The sequence below is a fragment of the Oryzias latipes genome, chromosome 14, assembly GCF_053564925.1.
Source record: "Oryzias latipes strain Hd-rR chromosome 14, Olatipes_Hd-rR_3.1".
NCBI lineage: Eukaryota > Metazoa > Chordata > Actinopteri > Beloniformes > Adrianichthyidae > Oryzias > Oryzias latipes.
Window position 1 is genome coordinate 28,161,165 of NC_136250.1, and position 21,963 is coordinate 28,183,127.

At 41.0% G+C, this 21,963-nt stretch overlaps 1 protein-coding gene across 5 annotated transcripts in view; it reads right to left on the minus strand.

The window, feature by feature from the left end:
• Positions 1 to 21,963, minus strand: part of LOC101175340 (glutamate receptor 4) — a 187,031-nt gene that overhangs the window by 48,671 nt on the left and 116,397 nt on the right. For all 5 annotated transcript variants that reach the window (XR_002874661.2, XR_002874660.2, XM_023962863.2 and 2 more), the window contains exons 4-8: positions 17,046 to 17,230; positions 11,383 to 11,436; positions 8,132 to 8,290; positions 3,930 to 4,097; positions 2,611 to 2,715 (exon numbers count right to left, since the gene is read on the minus strand). Coding sequence is in view for 3 of the 5 variants with exons in the window: in XM_023962863.2 (XP_023818631.1) it covers positions 2,611 to 2,715; positions 3,930 to 4,097; positions 8,132 to 8,290; positions 11,383 to 11,436; positions 17,046 to 17,230 (671 nt within the window). In the remaining 2 variants the exon portion in view is untranslated. The remainder of the gene's footprint in view (positions 1 to 2,610; positions 2,716 to 3,929; positions 4,098 to 8,131; positions 8,291 to 11,382; positions 11,437 to 17,045; positions 17,231 to 21,963) is intronic.

Sequence of the window (21,963 nt, forward strand, 5' to 3'; positions counted from 1 at the left end):
GCCGTATAATGGGCTAGGACTACACTACCCAGAATGCCCAGAAGGGCCAAGAAGCAGGCAATTGGTCAGAGGGGTTAATGGGAAGTTTTCATACAGAATGGTTTGCTCTCTTTTTTAAAAAAATCTTCACTTTAACAAGAGAAACACTTCAGAAAAGTCAAACTTTACTGTTAACAACTCTTAACATTGTTCGGTTGTTAACACTGGCTAAATGAGAACTGGACTGAGTGGCTCCTCCCCCTGGCGATCCAAACAGGAAGTACCTGCTGGCTCCAAGAAGCCGAAACCCTGTAGACTTTTATAGAGAAATAAACAGCTGTTACTCAGTCGTTCTATTGGTTAGAATAAACATTCTTCCTCTAGTATCTTTATTAAATAACATCTTCTTGATTATCCTAGTTTTTTTTTCCTTATTTATTTCTATATTGCAAATTATTCATGTCATAAACTGGCCAATCAGATGAATCGATAAAAGTAGTTGGTTCCTGCTGGCTCCCAACTCCGATGCTCAAAATGCTTTGTGTAGCCACCCCCCTTTGAGCAGTAGGGGTGTGGCCTTCCAACAAGCTCACTTTCTAATTGGTGAGAGTAGTTGCCATAGAAACGATGACTCACACAGAGTCGGATCAATCGCCGCATACAGATGACGGCTGGCAAACGTGTTTTATGGGTGACGTTATTCGCATTTCCTCTCAAAACAGACAACAGTCTGCCTATAGGTGACGTCTGTGTTTACTTATATCCCCAAAAACACACAAGAAATTACTTTCCTGCTCTAATAAAGCAAACTTTTTTTAAAATCTGTATTTTTTTTGCCCTTAAGATGCTAAAAGTGATTTGTTAAATCATTTTCCTTCTTTATAGAAGGTGCACAACGTTTGAATTTTTATTGGTTTTATTGGTTTTATTTATTTATTTTTATTGGTTTTATTTATTTTTATTTAATGTATCGATTTTTATTGATTTTATTCTGTTTGTTTTAGTTTGTTGATTTGTTTTTATTCTACATTGTTCAGCTTCTGCTTTTTTAAAAGCGCTTTATAAATAAAGTTGACTTAACTTGACTTGAATCCATTTGCATTCCAGTCAAAACTCTCTATAAACCTGTACGATTTGAATAGGGTGATATTTATGAATGCAGTCATTCTTTTAACGTTGTTGTCTGTTGGTCAGCCTCCAACCTTCATGACTTCTTTGAAAACGACGGCAGGAGCGACGTCTGCAGCTGAGCCTTCGGGCTTCACGTGACTTGTGAGGCATCTCAATATCTGCACTTTCTATGGTAAGAAGGGAAGTGCGGGGGGGGGGGGGGGGGGGTAGCGCCTTCTTTCAAAATAAACAGCCAATATCTGCAGAGCCAGAACACGCCAAAGTGGATGTATTGATCTGAGACGGCGGCTTTGACAGCAGCCGTAAACAGATATAAGTCAGGGGTGGAGATGAAGCGCTGGAGCATCAGAATGATGGAGGGATGTGGAATGAGTGTGGGAGAGGCTGCGACCCCGCACGCATTCGCCGTCCTGAGAGGAAGACGGGCCAAAGCAGCCCATGATTGATGGGGGGACTCGCTCCTCCGCCTCGATCGCTTTCTCTTTCAGTTCATCCTCTCTTCATCATTCTGTCCGGCGGCTCTCGCCGCCTCTTTTTCACGTCTTCCCCGAATTTCATTAGCATACTCTCATAAGATCCGGAGACGCAGGCGCCTGTTTTATTTCTTTATGAGAGCACGAACCAAAAATCTCAGTTCACCAAATGTAAGCGACAGCAGCATCAGTTGGCATGAATCATCTACATGAAGACATACAGACGCAGGCGGTTATGTAGAAACTTCAAATGATCTTGTGATGGTTTAAAGTCAACGGTACCAGTAAGTAGGAGTTACTTGGACTAACTTTGATTCGCTGAAACATTACAACTTTGGCTGGCTAGTTTGGCCAGATTTATGGGTCAATAAAACACAAAATGACAGTGGAATCAAGTAAACCACATGAATGAACCATCTAGATCAGGGGTCACCGCCCTGCTGATTGGCTGGGTGGAATCTGGCCAGTCTCTGGTTGACTAAACACACCTGATCCAGGTGAGCAGCAATTACTGGAGCGGGGTTCGCTGCAAAACAAGCAGGGCGGCGGCCTATAAGGCACAGGGTGGGTGATCCCTAATCTAGATGGTTCATTCATGTGTTTTAGTCCTGATCTCTTAACACCAGCCCCTCCTAATCCACAAAAAGGAGCAGGTTCTCACATTGTGACATCATACGTGAGGAACAGCCTCTTCCAGGAAGAGTCTGCACTGCCAGCCCCGCCCCCAGGCTAACAGACACACCCACTTTCTAAACGCTTTCCTATTAAATGCACAGTATGCACATCCATCCTTGCAAAAGTTCGGATGTTGTTCGTTTTCGTGGGGGAGACGCAGACACGCTGCCGAGGCCAGATCTAGGATGATGTCATGAAATGGGCGGGTCCCACAAAGAGCTAAAGGCGGAGCCTCAGAGATCGAGTCATCCATTCTAAACGCGTCCGCATTGCCATAGAAATGGGTTAAACCTGATATGCTGAGACAGGCGGAAACACTGATACATGACGGCGGTGCTGTGTGGTGCTTTACCCGTCTGGGGCCGTTATTCTTCAGTTCAAACACATCCATGGTGTAGTTGACCCGCCGTCCATAGTGGTCGAACTGGACATTACCTGTCAATCCCTGCAGACGCACCTAGAGGCACAAATGAAACAGAAAGAAAACAAAAATACAGCATAATCCATACATTTATATTAAAAAAATGACATTTCTAACCTGAAAAGGCAGGAAACTAAAAGAAATTAGGATCACTTCCTGTTCCTTCCAGGTCTTGAAAATAAATGGACGATCTAAAAAATAAACAACTCTGTTTTGATAAGCTTCTGTCAGAATATGACAACAACTTAAAGATACATAAACCTGCTTAAAACATTCTGAACCCTTATAAAATGGAAAAGCGCAGATCTCCAGAATAACGTCTCTCTTTTAGTATAAACGGAGACATCTGTTGTAAGTCATGGGCATCAAAAATAAAGACAGTGGCATTGATGTAGACATGAAGAGATGTATTCTTTACTATGACAAATATGATAGATAAATGAGCGAAAAATACTTTATGTGATAATAATAATGTTATTCTACAATTTAAAAAAGAAAAATAAATTTTATAGTGTTAACAGAAAAAAACAAAACATTCAATAAATGTTATTTCATTTTTAACTAATTTATCCACTTGTACTCTTTGTACTATTTAGGGGTGTAAATGATTCTTTTAACGTTTCAATTCCTATCATAATCAGTCTTTGCTGATCGGTTTTGGATCCGATTCACTGGTTGACATCAGGACATCTTTAGCCAAAACTTCAACCAGATTCCTTGGATTTCTAACCCACCATCCAAATGGTAAATTCCAAGATGGATTTATTTTCAGAATTTTTGGACGGGTGAGAATTTAGCAGTTTGTGTGTATTTTACGCAGTTTATGCTCAATTATTAAGTAACTTTTTGCGAGTTGCATTCGTTAATTTGTAGATTCCACAAACTTTTCGTGCACTGATGCATAACTTTTATATCACGTTCACATTATGTAACTGACGCCCCCCTTTTGGTACAGATTTGGCTTTTTTACATTGATTAACGTGTTCTTTGCGTGGTTTATCCGTACTTTTTCGGCGGTTTTAATTTTGTTCATCCGTGATACATCTGTGAAAATTTCACATAAAGACCACAAGTTTCTTTCCACGTATATTCATGTCTGACGAATTCTCATTTGTGCAACATGCCTCAAAAATGTGCGTAGCTGCTCCGTGACATTTCCTTCAGGAGCAATGGCTTTCTTGCTTCAGCTTTGGACACAGGGACATATTTACAGTGCACAAAGTATTTGCAGCAGGTCAGCAGTTCCTCACCTGTTTCAGGGTGCGCTCCATGTCAATGCCTTGGTTCCAGGGCGCGGCGGGGTTAGCGAGGCAGTCGCCAGCGTTCCCTCGGCGGGAAATGTCCACCTTTTGCCTGCGTAGGTTCCTGAAGGCCTCGGCCATCACCATCACGCCGTCGTACGTCAGAGCTGAGGTGTACTGAGGGGCAGATCACAGACATCGTTCCGGCAGGAGAATTCCCCAAAGGATTGTCGCTCAAGACAAACCGAGGTAGTTTTTTTTTGCTGGCTGGAGGATGAATGTGGTTTGTAAAAGTGCAGTTCTTGTTACCGGCTCTGTCTGTTTTGGCTTAACGAGACACACCAGGAAAAGGTATGAAGCCAATTAAATGCTAATTTGGGCCGACAGGTACAATGTTCTACCGGTCAGATCCTTTTAGAGGGAAACTGAGCTCGACTGGCGCTTCCAGGAGGCAGAGTTCCTGCTTCAGAGCTCCTGCAGCAGCTGCTCATTATTTTCTGGAAATAGAACAAGAAGGAGAGAAGAGTAGCGCATGTTTCCAACAAAGTGTAAGCCTCCCAACTTGCCCTAATCTATCTTTGACCCAAAGCCTGAGCTTCCTCTGATCACTCTCTCACTAAAAAGCCACACATTTCCCTAAAACTCACCTCTGGCACCGCAGAAAAAAAACAATTGAGTGACTGATGGAGAGAGCAGAGGGGGAAAGACGGGGAAGAGGGTTTTGTCCAGCCGGGAAGCAGCCTGGCATTAATTATCCCGGCTAGCAGGAGTTCATTAACTCTGCCTCAGGCCGAGGTTGAGTCCTATTTATCAGGCCGCTGCTAAGCAGAGCGTCCAGGCTTTTAGCAGAAACAGCCACAGTCGCCTCACCGTCACTCTTTGACAGCAGGCCTGAAGTCACGCACATAAACAACGCAGGTCCGGACCGACTCCCCAGCAGTCCTCACAGACGGGCCTTTACTTTGGTGACAGCAGATTAACTCTGACAGAGACGTACTTTCCCAGGAACTGCTGGATGTTCTGTGGAGTCCAGCCGCACTTATCCCATTAGAACTATTGAAACCAACAAGCAGTTGGTCATGTTTGAAATGACTGATCTGTTGAAACTCTGCAGACATTTTTTTTAAACAGGACTGCAGCCCAAACCGTTAAAAAAAACGCTTTAATTTTTCCAATCACACTTCTATGCTAATGAATTCAGCCCGGTGCTAAAATATTTAAACATGACATCCGATTAAGACAAATTAGAATGCAATAATAATCTCATTTTAATGGGATTATTAGGTTAACAACACATTGCTGTTCTACGGTCATGCTTGAGTGTCATTCAGACACAATCACTAATAAACTCGAAAGACCTTATCCAGTTATAATCCAACAAAAAACATCCATTTAGTACAAATTTAATATTTTAATTGTAATAAAAAAAATGTTCCTTGAATAGGTAATTTATCTCAGATTAAAAACATTGTGGTTTCATAATTTAATCAGAATTATGCATTGAATCGAAATGAACTGAAACATTGATGTTCAGCAGAAGTGAGGGAAGCTGCAGGTTTCCAGCAGAACCAGAACCAGAACCGGGGAGGTGGAGTGGGGGGGGGGGGGGGGGGGGGGGTCAGGACACAGAAAACAGTCACACAAAAGCAGAGTCTGCACTTTTAGACACAAATCAGGTAAATAAAACCCCAAATCACTGCCGGCCCCAAAACTGGTTGAACTGAGACTCAGATAATTTAATGTGTGTGTGTGTGTGTGTGGGGGGGGGGGGGTCTATTAGGCTGAATAGATTCTCAGGAGGGAGAGCAATTTCTCCAGAAATGCAGTGTTGGGAAACAACACAAATTGGCGTGGTGTAGACTTTTATTTTGAAGGAACACGCAGAACCCTCAGCCCTTCCACGCCGCTGCATCTGCTTTGGAAAACAGAAATCCTTGTTGGACACACAGATTTGCTCTGGGGGGTGGGGGGGTGGACAAGTTTGCAAACCGGCATGGCGTGATGCCTTCTTGCCCCAGTGGCGTTTGCAATCTGTGTGGCTCAAGAAGGCTTGAAAGTGGGTCAGTCTGTCACTTCTCTGCGAGTGACGGAGGCGGATGCGGGAGCAGACCGCTGACGTCCTGCATCCTCCTGTCCGTCACTTCTCATGCATTTTGACTTAATTTAAATATAAATATCGGGTAATTTTAGATTACTACTCAGATTTAAGAAACATCTTTGAAAACTCTGAAATCATCATTTGTTGAAAGCAGTGAGTGTGTAGAAATGAGTAAATGTATTTCTCCTCTCTTCCATCCAGGCCTTAATTTTAATGCCAATATTTAACAGCTTTTAAGCCCCAAACATGGGCAACAATAAGAATGTTTCATGTACTAAAAGTTCATCTGGAAACCTGTCAGGAGTCGACGGTTTAGGAGCCCAAAGCGAAGCAGACCAGGGTTGTGTCCGAATTCCTTCACTACTCACTACATAGGCCGTTCGCCATTTTATTGTAGAGTCCGAATCTACAATTCCAGAACCTAGTGTCCAGAACATTTCCCAGATGCATTTTTACTCAATGAAAAAATGTATTTAAAGTTATTTTATATGAATCATCTGTCTTTTCTTCATCAGAACACAGTGGATTCATAAATGGTCTTCGTGAAATGTTGATAAATACCAGATTTCATTGTTGGCAAATGGATGATGTCATATTTGTAAATGAAAGTAGTCAGCACCCTAACATTGACGTGTTCTCCCTACCATGACAAAGGTGGATAAAGGTGGAAAGATTTCATGTAATCCATGGACACCAGTGAAGATCACAAATCATTGAAGAAAAAAGGTTCAGCGTCTTGTGGGGTCATTTAGACTAGTGTTTTTCAACCAGTGTGCCGCGGCACACTAGTGTGCCGTGGGAGATGGTCAAGTGTGCCGTGGAAAATTGCCCTCATTAACTGATGTAAAAACATTTTCCATCTCCAGGATTTCAGCTCTGTGTTCATCCAAACAGGCCCTGATAAAACACTGAGGAGTTAGGAATATAAAAGATTGTAAAATACTTTTTCTTTGCGTTTATTTTATTTTATTAAAGACATTTTGATAAGAATGACCGTACCGCGATTCAGCTGCAACTCCGGCTGTATTTTGGAAAAGTCCCGTCCTTTTAACTGTCTCCACCAATCATTCTTGGGGAGCTTAATCACATGTCATCAGTCTGACCAATCAGAAGTGGTTAAAGTCTTCACTTCCTTGTCCCGATTTAGCTCGTAAAGTCGCTCAGTTCTAACAAAAATAGCAGCTAAAGCTCGTCTTTTGCGCTGTAGCTTTCCACAGAATCCGGTATCCGACCGTGGAACAAGTGAACAAAACAATGAAGCTCCGAAAACCGATCTCCGGCCGTTTTATGCACTACATCTCCCATGATGCATTGGGTTGTGAGAGTGACAGGGCACAAGGAGATCTGTCGTTAGACGTCTTGAAACCAACGAACACACATCAAACTATTTTTAAATCTTCTAACTTAACTTTTATTGAATCTTTTAGAAAAAAACAGCTGCAGTTTCCAGCTTTTTCTGTAACAATTATCTCAAAAATGCATGTGAGATTGTGGAGGGGCTGTAGATCAATACAGACTATGAGTTTATCCTTCTTTTTTTAAATTTTTGGATGCTGGTGTGCCGCGGGATTTTTTTTAAGGTTAAAGTGTGCCGTGGCTCAGAAAAGGTTGAAAAACACTGATCTAGACCCTACAAGATAGCACAAGGGACGGCACAAAAATGGAACGTACCATTCTGGTACTTGTGGTAGGCGTATTGTGAAGTATTTGTGAAACGAATGAAGGTTACCTGAACCTGTGATGCTGTGGTACGGTGTCCTTACACCACACTCTACTGTAGTTGTTATACTGACCGTGCACAAACGCTGCAGGAACGGGTCGTGCACGTTTCCTCATTTCTAACAGTCAGGGGCGTGCACGTATCTCTTGAACAGCACCAACGGGTCCTCTGCCCGCTAAGGCAGTTGTGATTGAGGCTTAAGGGGGAAACAGGAAGAACTACGACAGCCGAGGTTTGACCAAACTGAAAGACGTGAAGGAGGATCAGCAACTTCAACCAGGAAGAAAGTACAAAACCGGAACACGGATGACAAAAACAGAATGACAAAACAAACCGGAGAACCCAATCCTCACACCAAACCCAGCCAGCGTGACCTTCGCCCTATTGGAATACCTTTGGTGGAGCGTCTGAGCCGGGGTATTCCCTCTGATCCAGCTTGTTCCAGCGCTGCATTAGTTTGATGACCATAGGGTTGCTGAAGTCAACCAGCTGGAAACCGGTCACGTTGGCGCCGCCGTGCATGAAGCGCTCCAGGTTGATGTCCTTAAAACCCTTCAGGGAAAAGAGCGGGAGCGCACATGGCGAGGGATGAGTGGAAACGCCGCTGCATTCATCAGCACGTATAAACATTGGTACAAATGCTGCAGGGATGCTCCGGCTGATGCTCACAGACATCATGATAAATACATAAAACATAAAACTCTTGACGACTTAAAAGCGTGCACACTTCACTTTTCTGATCCCGACATTTTGCCGGAAGATTCCCTTGAACAACGCCATCAATTAATAAAGAGGAGAAGGAGCAGTTTTGCTGCTTTGCACTCTATTACAGACTTAAGCGAAGGCATTAAGAAAACGGCATAAAGATTGAATATTACGCTCCCGTTAATAGCTTGGCAGTAAAACTACAACAGGTACTTAAAAATCTCATAAAATCACGTTGGGGCCAAAACGGACACATTCCAGAGGCTTCACTCAGCGGGAAAAACAAACGCAGAACTGAACCCGACAAAATATAAACATGTATTTTATTTTGATATTTGTGCTGTGAAACTGAACAAAATGACAGTTAAGAATCTTGATTTTGTAGCGTAACTAATATACAGAAGCTTGAATACATTTAATCTATTAGTTTCCTACTTAACTCGTTATTTTACAGATAAACTAATCTGGAATAATCCCTATTGAATTAGACGGGGATTATAGTAAAATAATATTTTAATTGGATGTTTTTGCCTTTTGTTTATTACGCTGAGAAGCCTTTATTATGGTTAGCATTTAGCTCACAGTCAGCATGAACAGAAAAAGGGATCAATGAAGCCGTTTAGCACGTTGGACAGAATAAACGGATAATTTAACAGCTGACTGAGTTCCTTTTTCTGTAACCCTAAACCAGGGGCGGAGCTACAGGGGACCAAAAAAAGCTTTGCATCACAGTTGCCTCCCCAAATTTATGAGTCACTATTAGTATAATTATAAACAAATATTAAGAAAACATCAATACAGGTTAATTTGTTATGGCCTTTGACTCTGGTGTTTTGCCGTCCTTCCAAAATTTCTGCTGGGATAAGCTCCAGCAACCCCTTGACTCCAAAAGGGATTCAGTGGGTTCAAACATTTGGTATTTACAGATGTGTGTACATCTAAGGAATGTTTAGTGTTTTATTTAAAGCTGTACATTCTCTTCTTTACAGTTATCTTTAGTATAAACTGCTATTTATGCCCAGAATTGCAACCAAAACAAAAAAGTCCCAGAAACATATCCTTTCAAAAAACTTTTTTTTTTTTGCTACACAAATGTTTTAAACATGCGTTATGTGTCATCCCGCTTTTTTTCTATCTTTGATTTCGCATTCACAAATTTCAATTTAGCGAAATAAAGCTGCCATCAAACAGCTGCTGATTGGTCCAGATTTTAACCAATCAAGTCGCCATATTTATCTGAGAAGCCCAATCAGCTCTTTTCACCCTCGATTCTGCTCTTTGGCTGAAGAAGATTTCAGTTTTAATCATTTTAAAAAGAATTCATACTTTCTTTTTTTTTAAGCATTGATTTATTTTTACGTAGTCAGATTTGTGGTTTTATGGCTGAGGATCTCCTGAAACCGTAAAATAAACTGTAAAAATTATCTGCAGACATTAAATCAACAGGCCTGTGTGTGATCTGTGAATCCTCCGAGGCAACATATTGGTAACAAGTTTGATTCACTTTAAAATGTGTTTGCTATTTAAAATAAATAAATAAAAAGATTTAAAGCACATTTTATCGTTTTCTGCAAAGCAGAGTTTTAGAATAGATTCACAGCAGTAATAAGTAAAAGAATGATGGCTCACCAAAGCAGACTCAATGTATTTAGCAGAAGAAATACCATATTTTACTTTTAATGTTCATTTTTTTTCTTCGAGTAAATTTGCTTGTGATCCAAAGGGTGTCCAATTTTTTTTAAGAATTCTTGTGTTTTTGCCCAACGTAAAAAAAAAATATATATATATTAACTATATATTATTCTTGAAAAAAATGCTGTTTTCTCTCAATATTTCAAAATTTCAATTTAAATCTTAATCGTTATAAAATGTAACTTGGCGGAGTCGGAGTTTTGCCGTCTTTTTTCTGCTGCGGACATTTTAATCACGCTGGTCGCTACACCAACATGAATAAATACAAAATCCTGCTTTATTTTATTTTTGAGGATTTGTTACTCAGTCTGTGTGTTACTCAGAGAAAAACGGGCCTGAATGGTTGAAGACGGTATAATCCCGGTTGAACGGAACCGATACAAAGTCCAAAGTCCGTGTCTTTTTCCAGGGACCATCAATACGAGACGGAGTCACCTGATTGGTTAGAATCTAGACCAATCAGCAGCTGTTTGACGGCTGATAGGTCACGCTAAACTGAAACTTATGAATGCAAAATCAAATATCGGGAGAAAGCAAAATGAGACGCAATTCGTGTCGTAAACGCAAAAATATTATTTGTACGCAAAAAAATATTTTTAAAAGCAAAAAAATATTTTTAAAAGCAAAAAAAAAGTTTTTGAAAGCAAATTTTTAATTTTTTCATTTGCTACGCAAAAAGTTTTGTTTCCAACATATTGGCATAAATATCACTTTGTACTTTAGCCGTTGTATAAGAACGCAGAACTAACCCTGCATCTAAATACTCAACCGTGGGTATAGTTGCCTTTTTTGTTGATTCTGTTTTTTTTATTTAGAATTTGAAGATGTTTTATTTTCATTAATGTCTTTTTGATGAGCCAAATCATTTTTTGAGGCAATTTAACTGTTAAAGTGTAAATTTATAATTGTTTTAAAATTGTGAACATTTGTGCATCATTTAGATTTTTTTGCTGATTTTGGATTTTCTTTAGCCCATTTTATCCAAATTCTTGTAGCCAATTTATACCCAAAATAAAAATAAACTTTATGTAAGGTTTTCATTTATTCTATTAAGCATTTAAAGTAAGGAATCTGTCTTTTTGTGAGTTTGTCCTTAGCCTTTTTTACATTTTTGTCTGTTTGATCACTACTTTACTAATGCTTTGTGCACATAACTGTAGAAAGGTGATTACAATTAGTTACATATCAAAAACAGAGAAATAAGGCAGAAAAAAGGCTTTTGAAGAGGAATAGCATTTCTTCCTCACCAGGTTGGCCATGATGTAATGGTAGCCTTTCACGTGTTTTCCAACGCTGACAATCTGTGAGGAAACAGAGCAGACGTTAATCCGACTGGATTACAGCATGGCAGGTGTTAATTACATGAGGTGATGCATGTGACAGGCATGAACGTGTGTTGACGCGGGGTCCGTTGGGTTTAATGCGCAAAAGATCGACCGTCTAAATGAATGAAAAGGCCGTCCCCTCACACATCCCGCTCTAAGGGACGTGACCGTCAACACACAACCACAGAGCCCAGAGATGAACGCTCATCCTGAAGGCTCATGGGAGATCCTGCTGCCACACGGTATAGCAACATATTTAAAAAGGATTCAGACATTTGGGAAAAGTCCCAGGATATTCAAAAAGGTGAGCATCCGTACAGCTTTTAGAGGGATTTCTTCTGAGCTCTCATCAGTCTCTCTGTTTTCACCTGAATGGAAATCCCCCAAAAAGCAAATTCATCCGTTGACCTTTCAACCCGAGCAGCGGTTCTGGTGGATGAGAAGGGTGTCATGCAAACCTTTCTCATCAAAATCACAGATGGAGATTAGATTTAGATTACAACAAAGCAGTTTCCCACTTTAAAGACAAAGAGCAACTGATAAAGACTTGAGACTTGACTTGAGGTTACAGTTAAAGACTTAAGAAGTGACTTGAAGTTACAGCTAAAGACTTGAAACTTGAGTTGAAGTTATAGCTAAAGACTTGAGACTTGAAGTTTAGCCAAAGACTTGAGACTTGAGTTGAAGTTACAACTAAATACTTAAAAAGTGACTTGAAGTTACAACTAAATACTTAAAAAGTGACTTGAAGTTACAGCTAAAGACTTGAGACTTGAGTTGAAGTTACAGCTAAAGACTTGAGACTTGAGTTGAAGTTACAGCTAAAGACTTGAGACTTGAGTTGAAGTTTAGCCAAAGACTTGAGACTTGAGTTGAAGTTACAGCTAAAGACTTGAGACTTGAAGTTTAGCCAGAGACTTGAGACTTGACTTGAAGTTACAGCTAAAGACTTGAGACTTGAGTTGAAGTTATAGCTAAAGACTTGAGACTTGAGACTTGAAGTTTAGCCAAAGACTTGAGACTTGAGTTGAAGTTACAGCTAAAGACTTGAGACATGAAGTTTAGCCAGAGACTTGAGACTTGAGTTGAAGTTACAACTAAATACTTAAAAAGTGACTTGAAGTTACAACTAAATACTTAAAAAGTGACTTGAAGTTACAGCTAAAGACTTGAGACTTGAGACTTGAAGTTTAGCCAAAGACTTGAGACTTGAGTTGAAGTTACAGCTAAAGACTTGAGACTTGAAGTTTAGCCAGAGACTTGAGACTTGAGTTGAAGTTACAACTAAATACTTAAAAAGTGACTTGAAGTTACAGCTAAAGACTTGAGACTTGAGACTTGAAGTTTAGCCAAAGACTTGAGACTTGAGTTGAAGTTACAGCTAAAGACTTGAGACTTGAAGTTTAGCCAGAGACTTGAGACTTGAGTTGAAGTTACAACTAAATACTTAAAAAGTGACTTGAAGTTACAACTAAATACTTAAAAAGTGACTTGAAGTTACAGCTAAAGACTTGAGACTTGAGTTGAAGTTACAGCTAAAGACTTGAGACTTGAGACTTGAAGTTTAGCCAAAGACTTGAGACTTGAGTTGAAGTTACAGCTAAAGACTTGAGACTTGAAGTTTAGCCAGAGACTTGAGACTTGACCTGAAGTTACAGCTAAAGACTTGAGACTTGAAGTTTAGCCAGAGACTTGAGACTTGACTTGAAGTGACAGCTAAAGACTTGAGACTTGAGTTGAAGTTACATTTTAAGACCCGAGACTTGACTTGGACTATTTTCCGAAGACTTGAGACCTGACTTGAAATAAATGCAAGGACTAAACAAAGAACACATTTCTAGAGATGAGAGTTCATTTAAAAAGCAAAAATCTAAAACTCAGATTTGCTGTGAGTCATATTTGACATTTTGTTTTTGGTTTTACGTCTTGAAATGAAAATAAAAACATGAAACTGAGACGTTCCAGCAGCTTTCAGCAGGAAAACAACTAAATGAGAATTTTGCCCCGTTATTCTCTTTGCCGGCGCCTCTGCTGGGTTCCTAAATGTCTTTAGCCACCGACCCGACATCAGCGAGCGTGACGGATGCTCGGCATCATCTGGCTGTGACTCACTGAGCGCTTTTCCTCACCCGTCATGATCACTTATCAGATTAGGAAGCGCCGCCGCCACTCAGAGCTCACACAGACACGGACTTCACTCTCTGGTTTTCTTTGCACACGTGTGCAGGACGTTTGGACCTCGGAAACGAGTTCCAGGGTTCGATTGTTCAGCGTCTAATTGAACTTTCACCATCATAGATCCATGAAGTGTCGATTTTTTTTATTCATGCCAAATGTCTCTGTTTAAAGTCTCTTATTTACGTTTGATCTATTTGTGAAAATTGTTTATTGTTGTAAAAGAAATACCTATGGTAGAGGAGACGTGTGTAACAAAAAGTTGAAATGCCACAAATATTAAAATGAGATAAGAAATCTGACAGTTTTTTCTATATTTCTGTAGAAACAAAAACTCACCTCAAATGTTTAGAATATTCTAAACAATTTTTTTTTCAATTCCTGCTGAATGCAACCACTACAAACATGTCAGAGAGTGAGGAATAACATGCAGCTTGGCTTCACGATTTCATGTTTACCAAATTATATCAAAATTTATGAGTTCTCATAAAAAAAAAAACCAAAAATTTAACAAAGGAATAAAAACTGTCAATTAATCTGTTTCACTGATGTCTTTGATTAAAACGTGTTATTTATAAGTTCAGTCATAAATTCTCGTGTCTTTTTTTTTTTTACATTTGTGCAGCCACCATAAAAACTTCTGTGATAACTTGAAAAGTTCAAACTTTATTTGTAAAACTAGAGTAAAGAGGCAGCAGCCTGAAACTCCCATGATGCCCCTCTTCTTTCAAACACCTCTGTAGGTGGGTTCCCTCTACAGGTGATCAAGATCTCACAAATCAGTAAAAGATTTTTATATATATGTAAATAAACATATATATATAGAACACTGTTATTTTTGTAAATATTCTTTCTAAAATGTGTATTTGTTAATTACTGTCTGTACATACTTGTGCCAAACTCCATGCTACTGTGACAAGGAAATTTCCCATTCGTGGGATTAATAAACAAATCTAATCTAATATACATAGACACAGTATGTAGATATACTAAACCCAAAAGCAAGTTCATTTTTTTGGTTTGATTTTTGTCATGTTTCTCACCTTCTCTTCCTGGTGCACAAGGAACAAAATGGTGGCAAAGGCCTTCACTTCCTGTTTAGTAGTTGGGCACAGGAAGTGGAAAGAATTTGGATTTCTTTGTGTATACTTTTGTTGTAATGATTTGAGTTGTTTGTTTATTTATGTATGTCTTTGTTTGCAGGACTTTAATTGTATTATTTACAGGATGTTTCTATATTTGTTGTAATTATTTGAAATGTTTGTTTAAAATGGCTTCCTTCCTGGGCGTGGCCAGCCAATCAACTGGAGGCTGTGCAGCCCAGGTGTGAGATCAGCAAATAAAAACCTGAACCTGAACTTAAAAGTCATCTGCCTCCTATGTAAACCCCTCTTGTCACATCACATTGTGGCAGAAACCAACTTTCAAACCACAAACACACAACCATCCTGGACCCCCCAGAGCTCCTGACAGGAGTCCTTCACCTTCTCATGACCCACGCAGGCGGATCACAGGTCCAGCCAGAGATCTCCAGACATCAGCTCCACATGAACACACCTGTATCTCCCAGAATTAATAAAGCCTCTTAGCCAAAAGAGGGCACAGCGTCTTGTTTTTGTCTGCAACCTCTTAGCTTTTAAATACAGAGAGCCGTGATAAAAAATGCTCTGAGGGGAAGAAGCTGCTCCAGTTCAAGGACCTGTAGGTTCTCATCACATCTCATGGTGTTGGGGACAAAAACCCAAATGCTTTAGCGTCAAGTCAGGTCATCTGCAGCTTCAGGAGTTCTAGGGGGAGTTTCCGGTTCTGCTTCATCTTGTTCCGCTCCAGAAACGGGCCGGTATCTGTCTGAGGTTCCATCGTACATTTTAGATCTGCTTTACCCACCTCACATTCATAAGAACTACCACGGAGATGAGGTTTCTATCTTCAGCTGAGTCTCCTGCAGCGTCTCTTCGTAGGTTTGCATTCAGCCTCCCGACAGTCAACATCTGGTTCCTTCCACTGACCTTGATGTTGATCATCAGCCGCTAATGAGGCCCATTATGCATTCAAGTCCTCGGCTGGGACGGGGGGTGGTTTGTAGAGATGAAGGACGTCCACCGGAGGAAAAACAGGCTCAAGCAGATGTTTGCGCATGAAGAAGCTGCGAGTGAAGCAGAAGCTCTCCACCAGCCTGGCATGATGGGGGGAGGACCGGAAGACGCGCTCGCGTTGGCGAGGTGAAGCGTTACAAGTCTGACAGATGTCAGAGGAGAGGACTTCTGAATAATTGAAGATGTACAGAGACGTGGGTCGCCCCGAGGAAAGATGGAGGCACGAAGATGAACAGGAGGAGAAAGAGGGGGGAGGGGGGGACGCCATCGCCGCCAAAACGGGGGGAAAATAACAACACTTGTGAAGGTAAAAACCTTCCAATTAGCAGAACCACGAATGGATGCAAACTAACATCTACTGGAAAATTAGAATCACCGACTCGTAAAAACAAAACTTTTTACAGCAAAGTCTGAAAACCTTTACTGATAAAAGTCAAGCAGATAAAACATCCCACACTGCAAAAACCGAGTCTTAATACAGTAAAAAAGACCCCTGTATCAAGAGAAGTCGTCTTATTTTCTGTCTTAAGAGCAAGAAAAGATTTTTTTATCACTCAGGTTTGAAGGCAGGAACCCAAAACTTTATTAAACTCAAAGGATGACAAACCTAGGAACTAATGTGTCCCCATATGGGGGTCCACCAATATGGCTGATGTGAGTTTTGGGGGTTTTCGGGTCGTAGAAAGGAGGTGTGTCTTAGTGATCAAGATGTCCTTCAGGTTAAAACTAAATGCTGGAGAGACAGTTGTGCTGCTGGAAAAGCATAAAGGCTTCTCAGAGGTTCGTCACGTTTCTCACGGACAGTCAGAGGTTAAAACCAGCCGACATTAGTATGATCAAGACCGCGCCATTCTGGATACGAAGGATGCGATGGCCGTGAAGTATAAACTGACCTTGAGGCTGTGAGAGACGCTCAGTAAAACCAGAATTTCCTTTAGCAGGAACAACAACAGTGGTTTCGTTTCCCTTTTGCTCTTTTTCACTTCCATCCTTGACAAATTTCTGAAGAGCACATTCACATTGATGAATAAGTATTCTAGAAACAAAGTGACTTCTTTAAAAAGCAGTCTTTAAAAAAAGTGAGGCATGTGTGACGAGTGCAGAGATGCTAAAAAAAACAGTCCAGCCGTTTTTCTCCATGTCAGCCCCCCAGCAGACGGTTTTTCATCAGCTGGATCACAAAGACCCTCCAAGAAACTGATTTATTATGACGGCTTTGAGAGTAGGAGACCTTCTTCAAACTTCAGGGAACATCTCTGCACTTTGAATGTTTTGGATAAACTGGAATTAGATGAAGGTAAAGTGGAGCATCACCTGCTCCAGCATGTTCTGCAGCCTCTCGGCCTCCAGGTCGATGACGAACTTCTTCTCCTGCCGCCGGTCCAGGTCCTCCAGAAGCCGGCGGTAGTTGGCGTCGTTGAAGTTCTCCACGCAGATGGCGCTGATCTGCCAGTTGTTCTGGCCGGCCTTTTCCATGATGGCCTGCAGGATGGCGTATCCTGATGCAGACAAGCGTGGAGAGAAAGGGTTACGGACTGACAGAGAAACATGGAAGAAGCTGAACTTCTTTAGTCCCTGCAGCTGCTGCCTCACATGATACAAAACGCAGATTTGCAAAAATGTTTGTGTGGAAAACCGTCAAAAAAACAAACGTGTAAAATCCATCCATCCATTTTTGGAACCCCTTTTTGTCCCTTTCAGGGTCCCGTGGCTGCTGGAACCAAACCTGGCTGCTCGTGGGCAAAGGCGGGGGAGACCCCGAAAATCACATTTCAGCTGCGATGGACCACAAGACTGACCAAGACTCTGAACAAAATTTACAAAAACTTTCACTACTTTTTGGCATCAGATCACTGCAAATAACTTTAAAAAAAAAAGCAAAAATACCACAATCTAATAAAAAAGATTCTCCTGTCATAATTAACCGAACAGACCTAAAAAATCTCCTGCAGACAAACTGGAGTTACCTTCACAGAATGTCACTTCTGATAGTTTTGTCAAAATTGGAGCCACATTTCTTATGCAGCTTGTGTGGCTGCATGTGAGGGCGCTGTCAGCATCGAGGGGAAACTTTTAAAACCTTCAGAAACTTACATTTACATCAACTTTATGAGACATACAAACTCTGTTCTGGTGTTTACAAGTTGTGAGGAGTCAACAATAAATAAGACAAATGTTCTAGAAAGAGTTTCTGAAACATTTTAGGTTTGTAATTTCTTTATTTGAGTCACAGAATCATTTTTTGTTCTTGGATGCCTGAGAGAAAAATGCAGAACTGTAAGAAAGCTTCTGTGGTTTGGTGAAGCTGAACGGCAGTAGGTAAAATTTTATAAGCGTCAAGAATTATTAATATATTGTGGAAAATCTCTAAAAAATATATATTTTCCATGCTATAATGATCCTATCAGCTTTAAACAAACATTAAATCCATTTTCTATTCAGAACATATTTTTTATCAGTAACTTTTAATCACATTTGTAGCTACTTTAGATGCTAAAACCCCTCTCAGGTTAATTTTTTAGTTTGTTATCATGAATAAGTGTCATTTAAATTAAATGTAGAATCACAAAAACATTAATTTATTCCAGAATACGAGATAAAAACCGGCTGAAGTTGTTTGAACTGGTTGAAGCGGAGCTTCTCCAGGCTGAAGTGGAGCTTCAGACCATCTGAAGTGATTGAACATATTGCTCATAATTGCTGACTTGAAGCCCAAACTGGCCTCCTCTCTGCTGGCTGCCACTCTCTGGCACGTCGCTGAGTGGAAGCAAACTCCTCGACAGCTTTCATCCTTTTCCAGCCGGTTCCCGGCTTTTGGTCCAGTCGGGGGAACCGGGCTTCCAGAGCCGCATGCGGCGGCAGACGTGGGGGTGGGGGACAGCCTGGTCTCCGCCCGATTTGTGTACAAAGAAGACGAGTGTTAGAGCGGAAGCTCGGGAGCTGCTCTCCAGCAGGAACAGATGTCTTTCTTAAACGGCCCTCCTGGTGGCCATCGCAATCTGGCAACCTGTCTCCCTTTGCTCCCAATTAGTGGATTAACCTGTGTTCTGGCAACCTGGCTCCTTCTCCGCCTCAAGTATCCCTCCCCTGCCTCTTGCCCTCCATTAGAAGGTTGGAGGAGCCAGGAGGGAGCGCTGGTCAAAGCGGCATTCCCATGGAAAACACACATGCAGGGGAAAATGCGTCCTGACGTTTTGGCTACTGGGGAACCGTTCTCAGCTGAGATGGAACCAAAACGCAGATCCCAAACCGTTCTGTCGTGTCATCAAAAACAAACATTTTTCATCTAAGACGCCTGTTTAAAATAAACAAAGCAGTTCTGCTTTCAGGAAGGACAAACAGCTCCTCTACAGCACACACTGATCCCTAAGCGAGTGGGAAATTGCTGTTGTAATAAAGCAGAGGCCTTCCTGTCGTCTTCTAAACCAAAACCTAAATGTGTTTGTTTCTCTCGCTTTGGCCCAGATTGAAGGTTTTTTGTTTTCAGCGTCTTCTAGTCTCCAAAATTGGCAAAAGCCAGCGGTGTTTAACTGCAGCTTCTTGGCCTTTATCGAGCGGATCGACTGGAAAGAGATGAGCAGCCGTTTGGTCTCGGGATGAGCGGAACTCCGTTTGGCTCGTCCAAAAACCATCCATCAAAAGAGGCGTTAAGCAGAAACATTTGCTCTTTTCTAGGAAAATGAGGGGAGAAAAATGCTGAAAGCTAAATTTGAATTAGAAGTTGAAGCAGAACGTAATCATTGAGTTGAAGGAATCGTCGGAAAATGGAAGAGAAGGAAAAATCGGGAGCAGTTCCATTTTGAGTCAACAGAAAATAAAAGCTGAGACGAGTCCGACAATGATAAAAAAAAAAACATTAATCATACATACAAAATTACAAAACAGTGGTTTGAGTTGTTTTGTTAAATAAAAATTATAATTTACAAAAAAAGGTTGAATCTTTTAGAAATATGCTTAAAATGCAAATCAGCAAATCTGCTTGTAATAAATGATGTTGTTCATCTTAAAATAAGTGCCACCAACAATAGAAACAACTGAAAGTACCAATAACTTAGTATTTTAATCAGCTTTTACTGTACAACACGAAAAATGACAAAACTGGAACACGGAGACAGAAATAATGTAAGACTGATGGAAAAAACTAAGAATTTTCATTTCATTTAAATGTTAAAAAAGACTGAATGGTTGAAAAAGTACAAAAATAAAGAAATATGATGAAAAATAAACAATTAAACCATGTCCCAAATTGGCTTAAATGAAAGTATGAGACATTAAAAGTTGTTTTTTAATTCTTCCTAATTAAATGATCAAATACTGACTCATTTCCTAAAAGTACAACATTCAAAGCCAAACATTTCAAATTCTGAGGACATTTTTAGGTCTGTTTTCAACATCAAAGTCATGTTAACCATTTAAAAAGCTTTATAAGTTCAAACAAAATAAAATGAAAGTTTATTTTTTTATCTTTTCAGTGCATGTGACTCTGTGTGGGTGAATCCTGAGGTCAGAGTAGAAAAATGCTCCAATATTCAGTCAAAACCACCAGAGTTGTGATATAATCTAAAGATGAGCCTCATGGTTTTCTAATGTCAGCTCAATCCAGACATCTGGGTTTTTAAAGACATTTCAATCAAACCCTGGATAACCAATGGGATCAAATTTGGCTGCTGTATTTTTTAACTCAACTTTCTCAACGGTTGAGGGCTTCCGGATTCCAAACTCTCACACGTCACTATTAAGGCTTTTTTTTAAAGAGTTTTGAGCTCTACGTTCAAAACACGCAGCTAGTAAACGCGGGTTGAAAGTCAAACCAGGCCGACCTTTGACCAATCAGGGACTCTGATTTGGAACTGACGTATGGACACTTAATTTGCAAAAGTGCCAACTGATCACAAAGGTGAATTCTATGAAACCAAGTCCTTCAAATGTCTGAATAGAGCTGAGAAAGAATAAAACCTGGAGCAAGATTCACCAGATTTCCACAGCTTCAGCATTTCCCACCAAACTTTGTCCAACTGTAGGTGGCACAAAATGAGCTAGTAAACAGCTGAAAAAGAAAATCTATGAGAAGAAGCCCTTCCCTGCTTGTCCAGTGTGAACACCTTAAACTAAACGCAAGTTCAAGAACACAATTTCAGCGCTCCACTTGCCCGGTGTGTTTGTAGCTTTGGACAAGGACGGGACGACCCAGCAGTCAAATAGTAGGAATAATGAGAGTTTACAATATTTTTCCCGCCTTTTTTAGGTTTTTGTTTTGGCCAAATAAACGGTAAATCGCGGCCCGACGCGGCATGGAGCCCCACCGTGCTCGGGAGCTGCAGCCGCGGCGGCAAAGTGAGCAAAGGGCCGGCTGATTACCAGCTGATAAATGCGTAGCCCGGGGGCCGTGTGGAGCGGCAGCCAGCCACAGTCAGCGTCAAAACCAAAGACACAGCTGCAGGAAGAGTGTGTGTGGGTGTGTGTGTGTCTGTGTGTGGGTGTGGGTGTGTGTGTGTGTGTGTGTGTGTGTGTGGGAGGGGGGGCTCATGAATGCGGTGCCGCTTGGCGCCCAGCCGAGCGCTGGATGGAGGGAAGTGATGATGTGGGCTCAGGATGTCTTCAGTTGAACCAGGTGTGACTCCACATCTGCGGGGCGCCAACAAAGATGCTGTTAAAGAGGAAGCAGCTCCGTCCACTGCACTCACCCCCCTCCTCTTCTCACGCTCCTCCTGTTTCCTAGCGTCCCTCCGTCATCGTCTTTCCTTCCTCTAAATCATTCGTCCTTTTCTCCTCTAATGATAATCTCCCCATTCTTTGGCGTCTTGTGCTTTCTCCTAATCATGTTTACTCATCCGCTCTTCTTTTATTTAAGGCGCCTTTCTTTACATTCCTCAGAGAGAACTGCACATCCGTGTAGTGGTTAGTCACCTCACAGCGAGAGGGTTGTGGTTCAAATCCCAGCTGGGACCTCTCTTTGTGGAGATTGCATGTTCTCCCCATGCATGTGTGGGTTTTCCGAACGCCTCGACGCCTGAATGTATTTCCAGCGATGAAAAATGAAAAGATTTGTTATGTTTTTTCAAGTAGATGTTAAGTGAAGGTAACTCTAGAGCCAAAGTGGTTTGATGCATATTTGCAATGTGTTAGAAAGCTGCCCTTATCTTTAATGCCAGTGGGATTTTTGGAACCTTAAGGATTGACTAAAACGGCACAACTTTTTTGTTGTTGCAGATTAAATGAATCCAAATTCTAG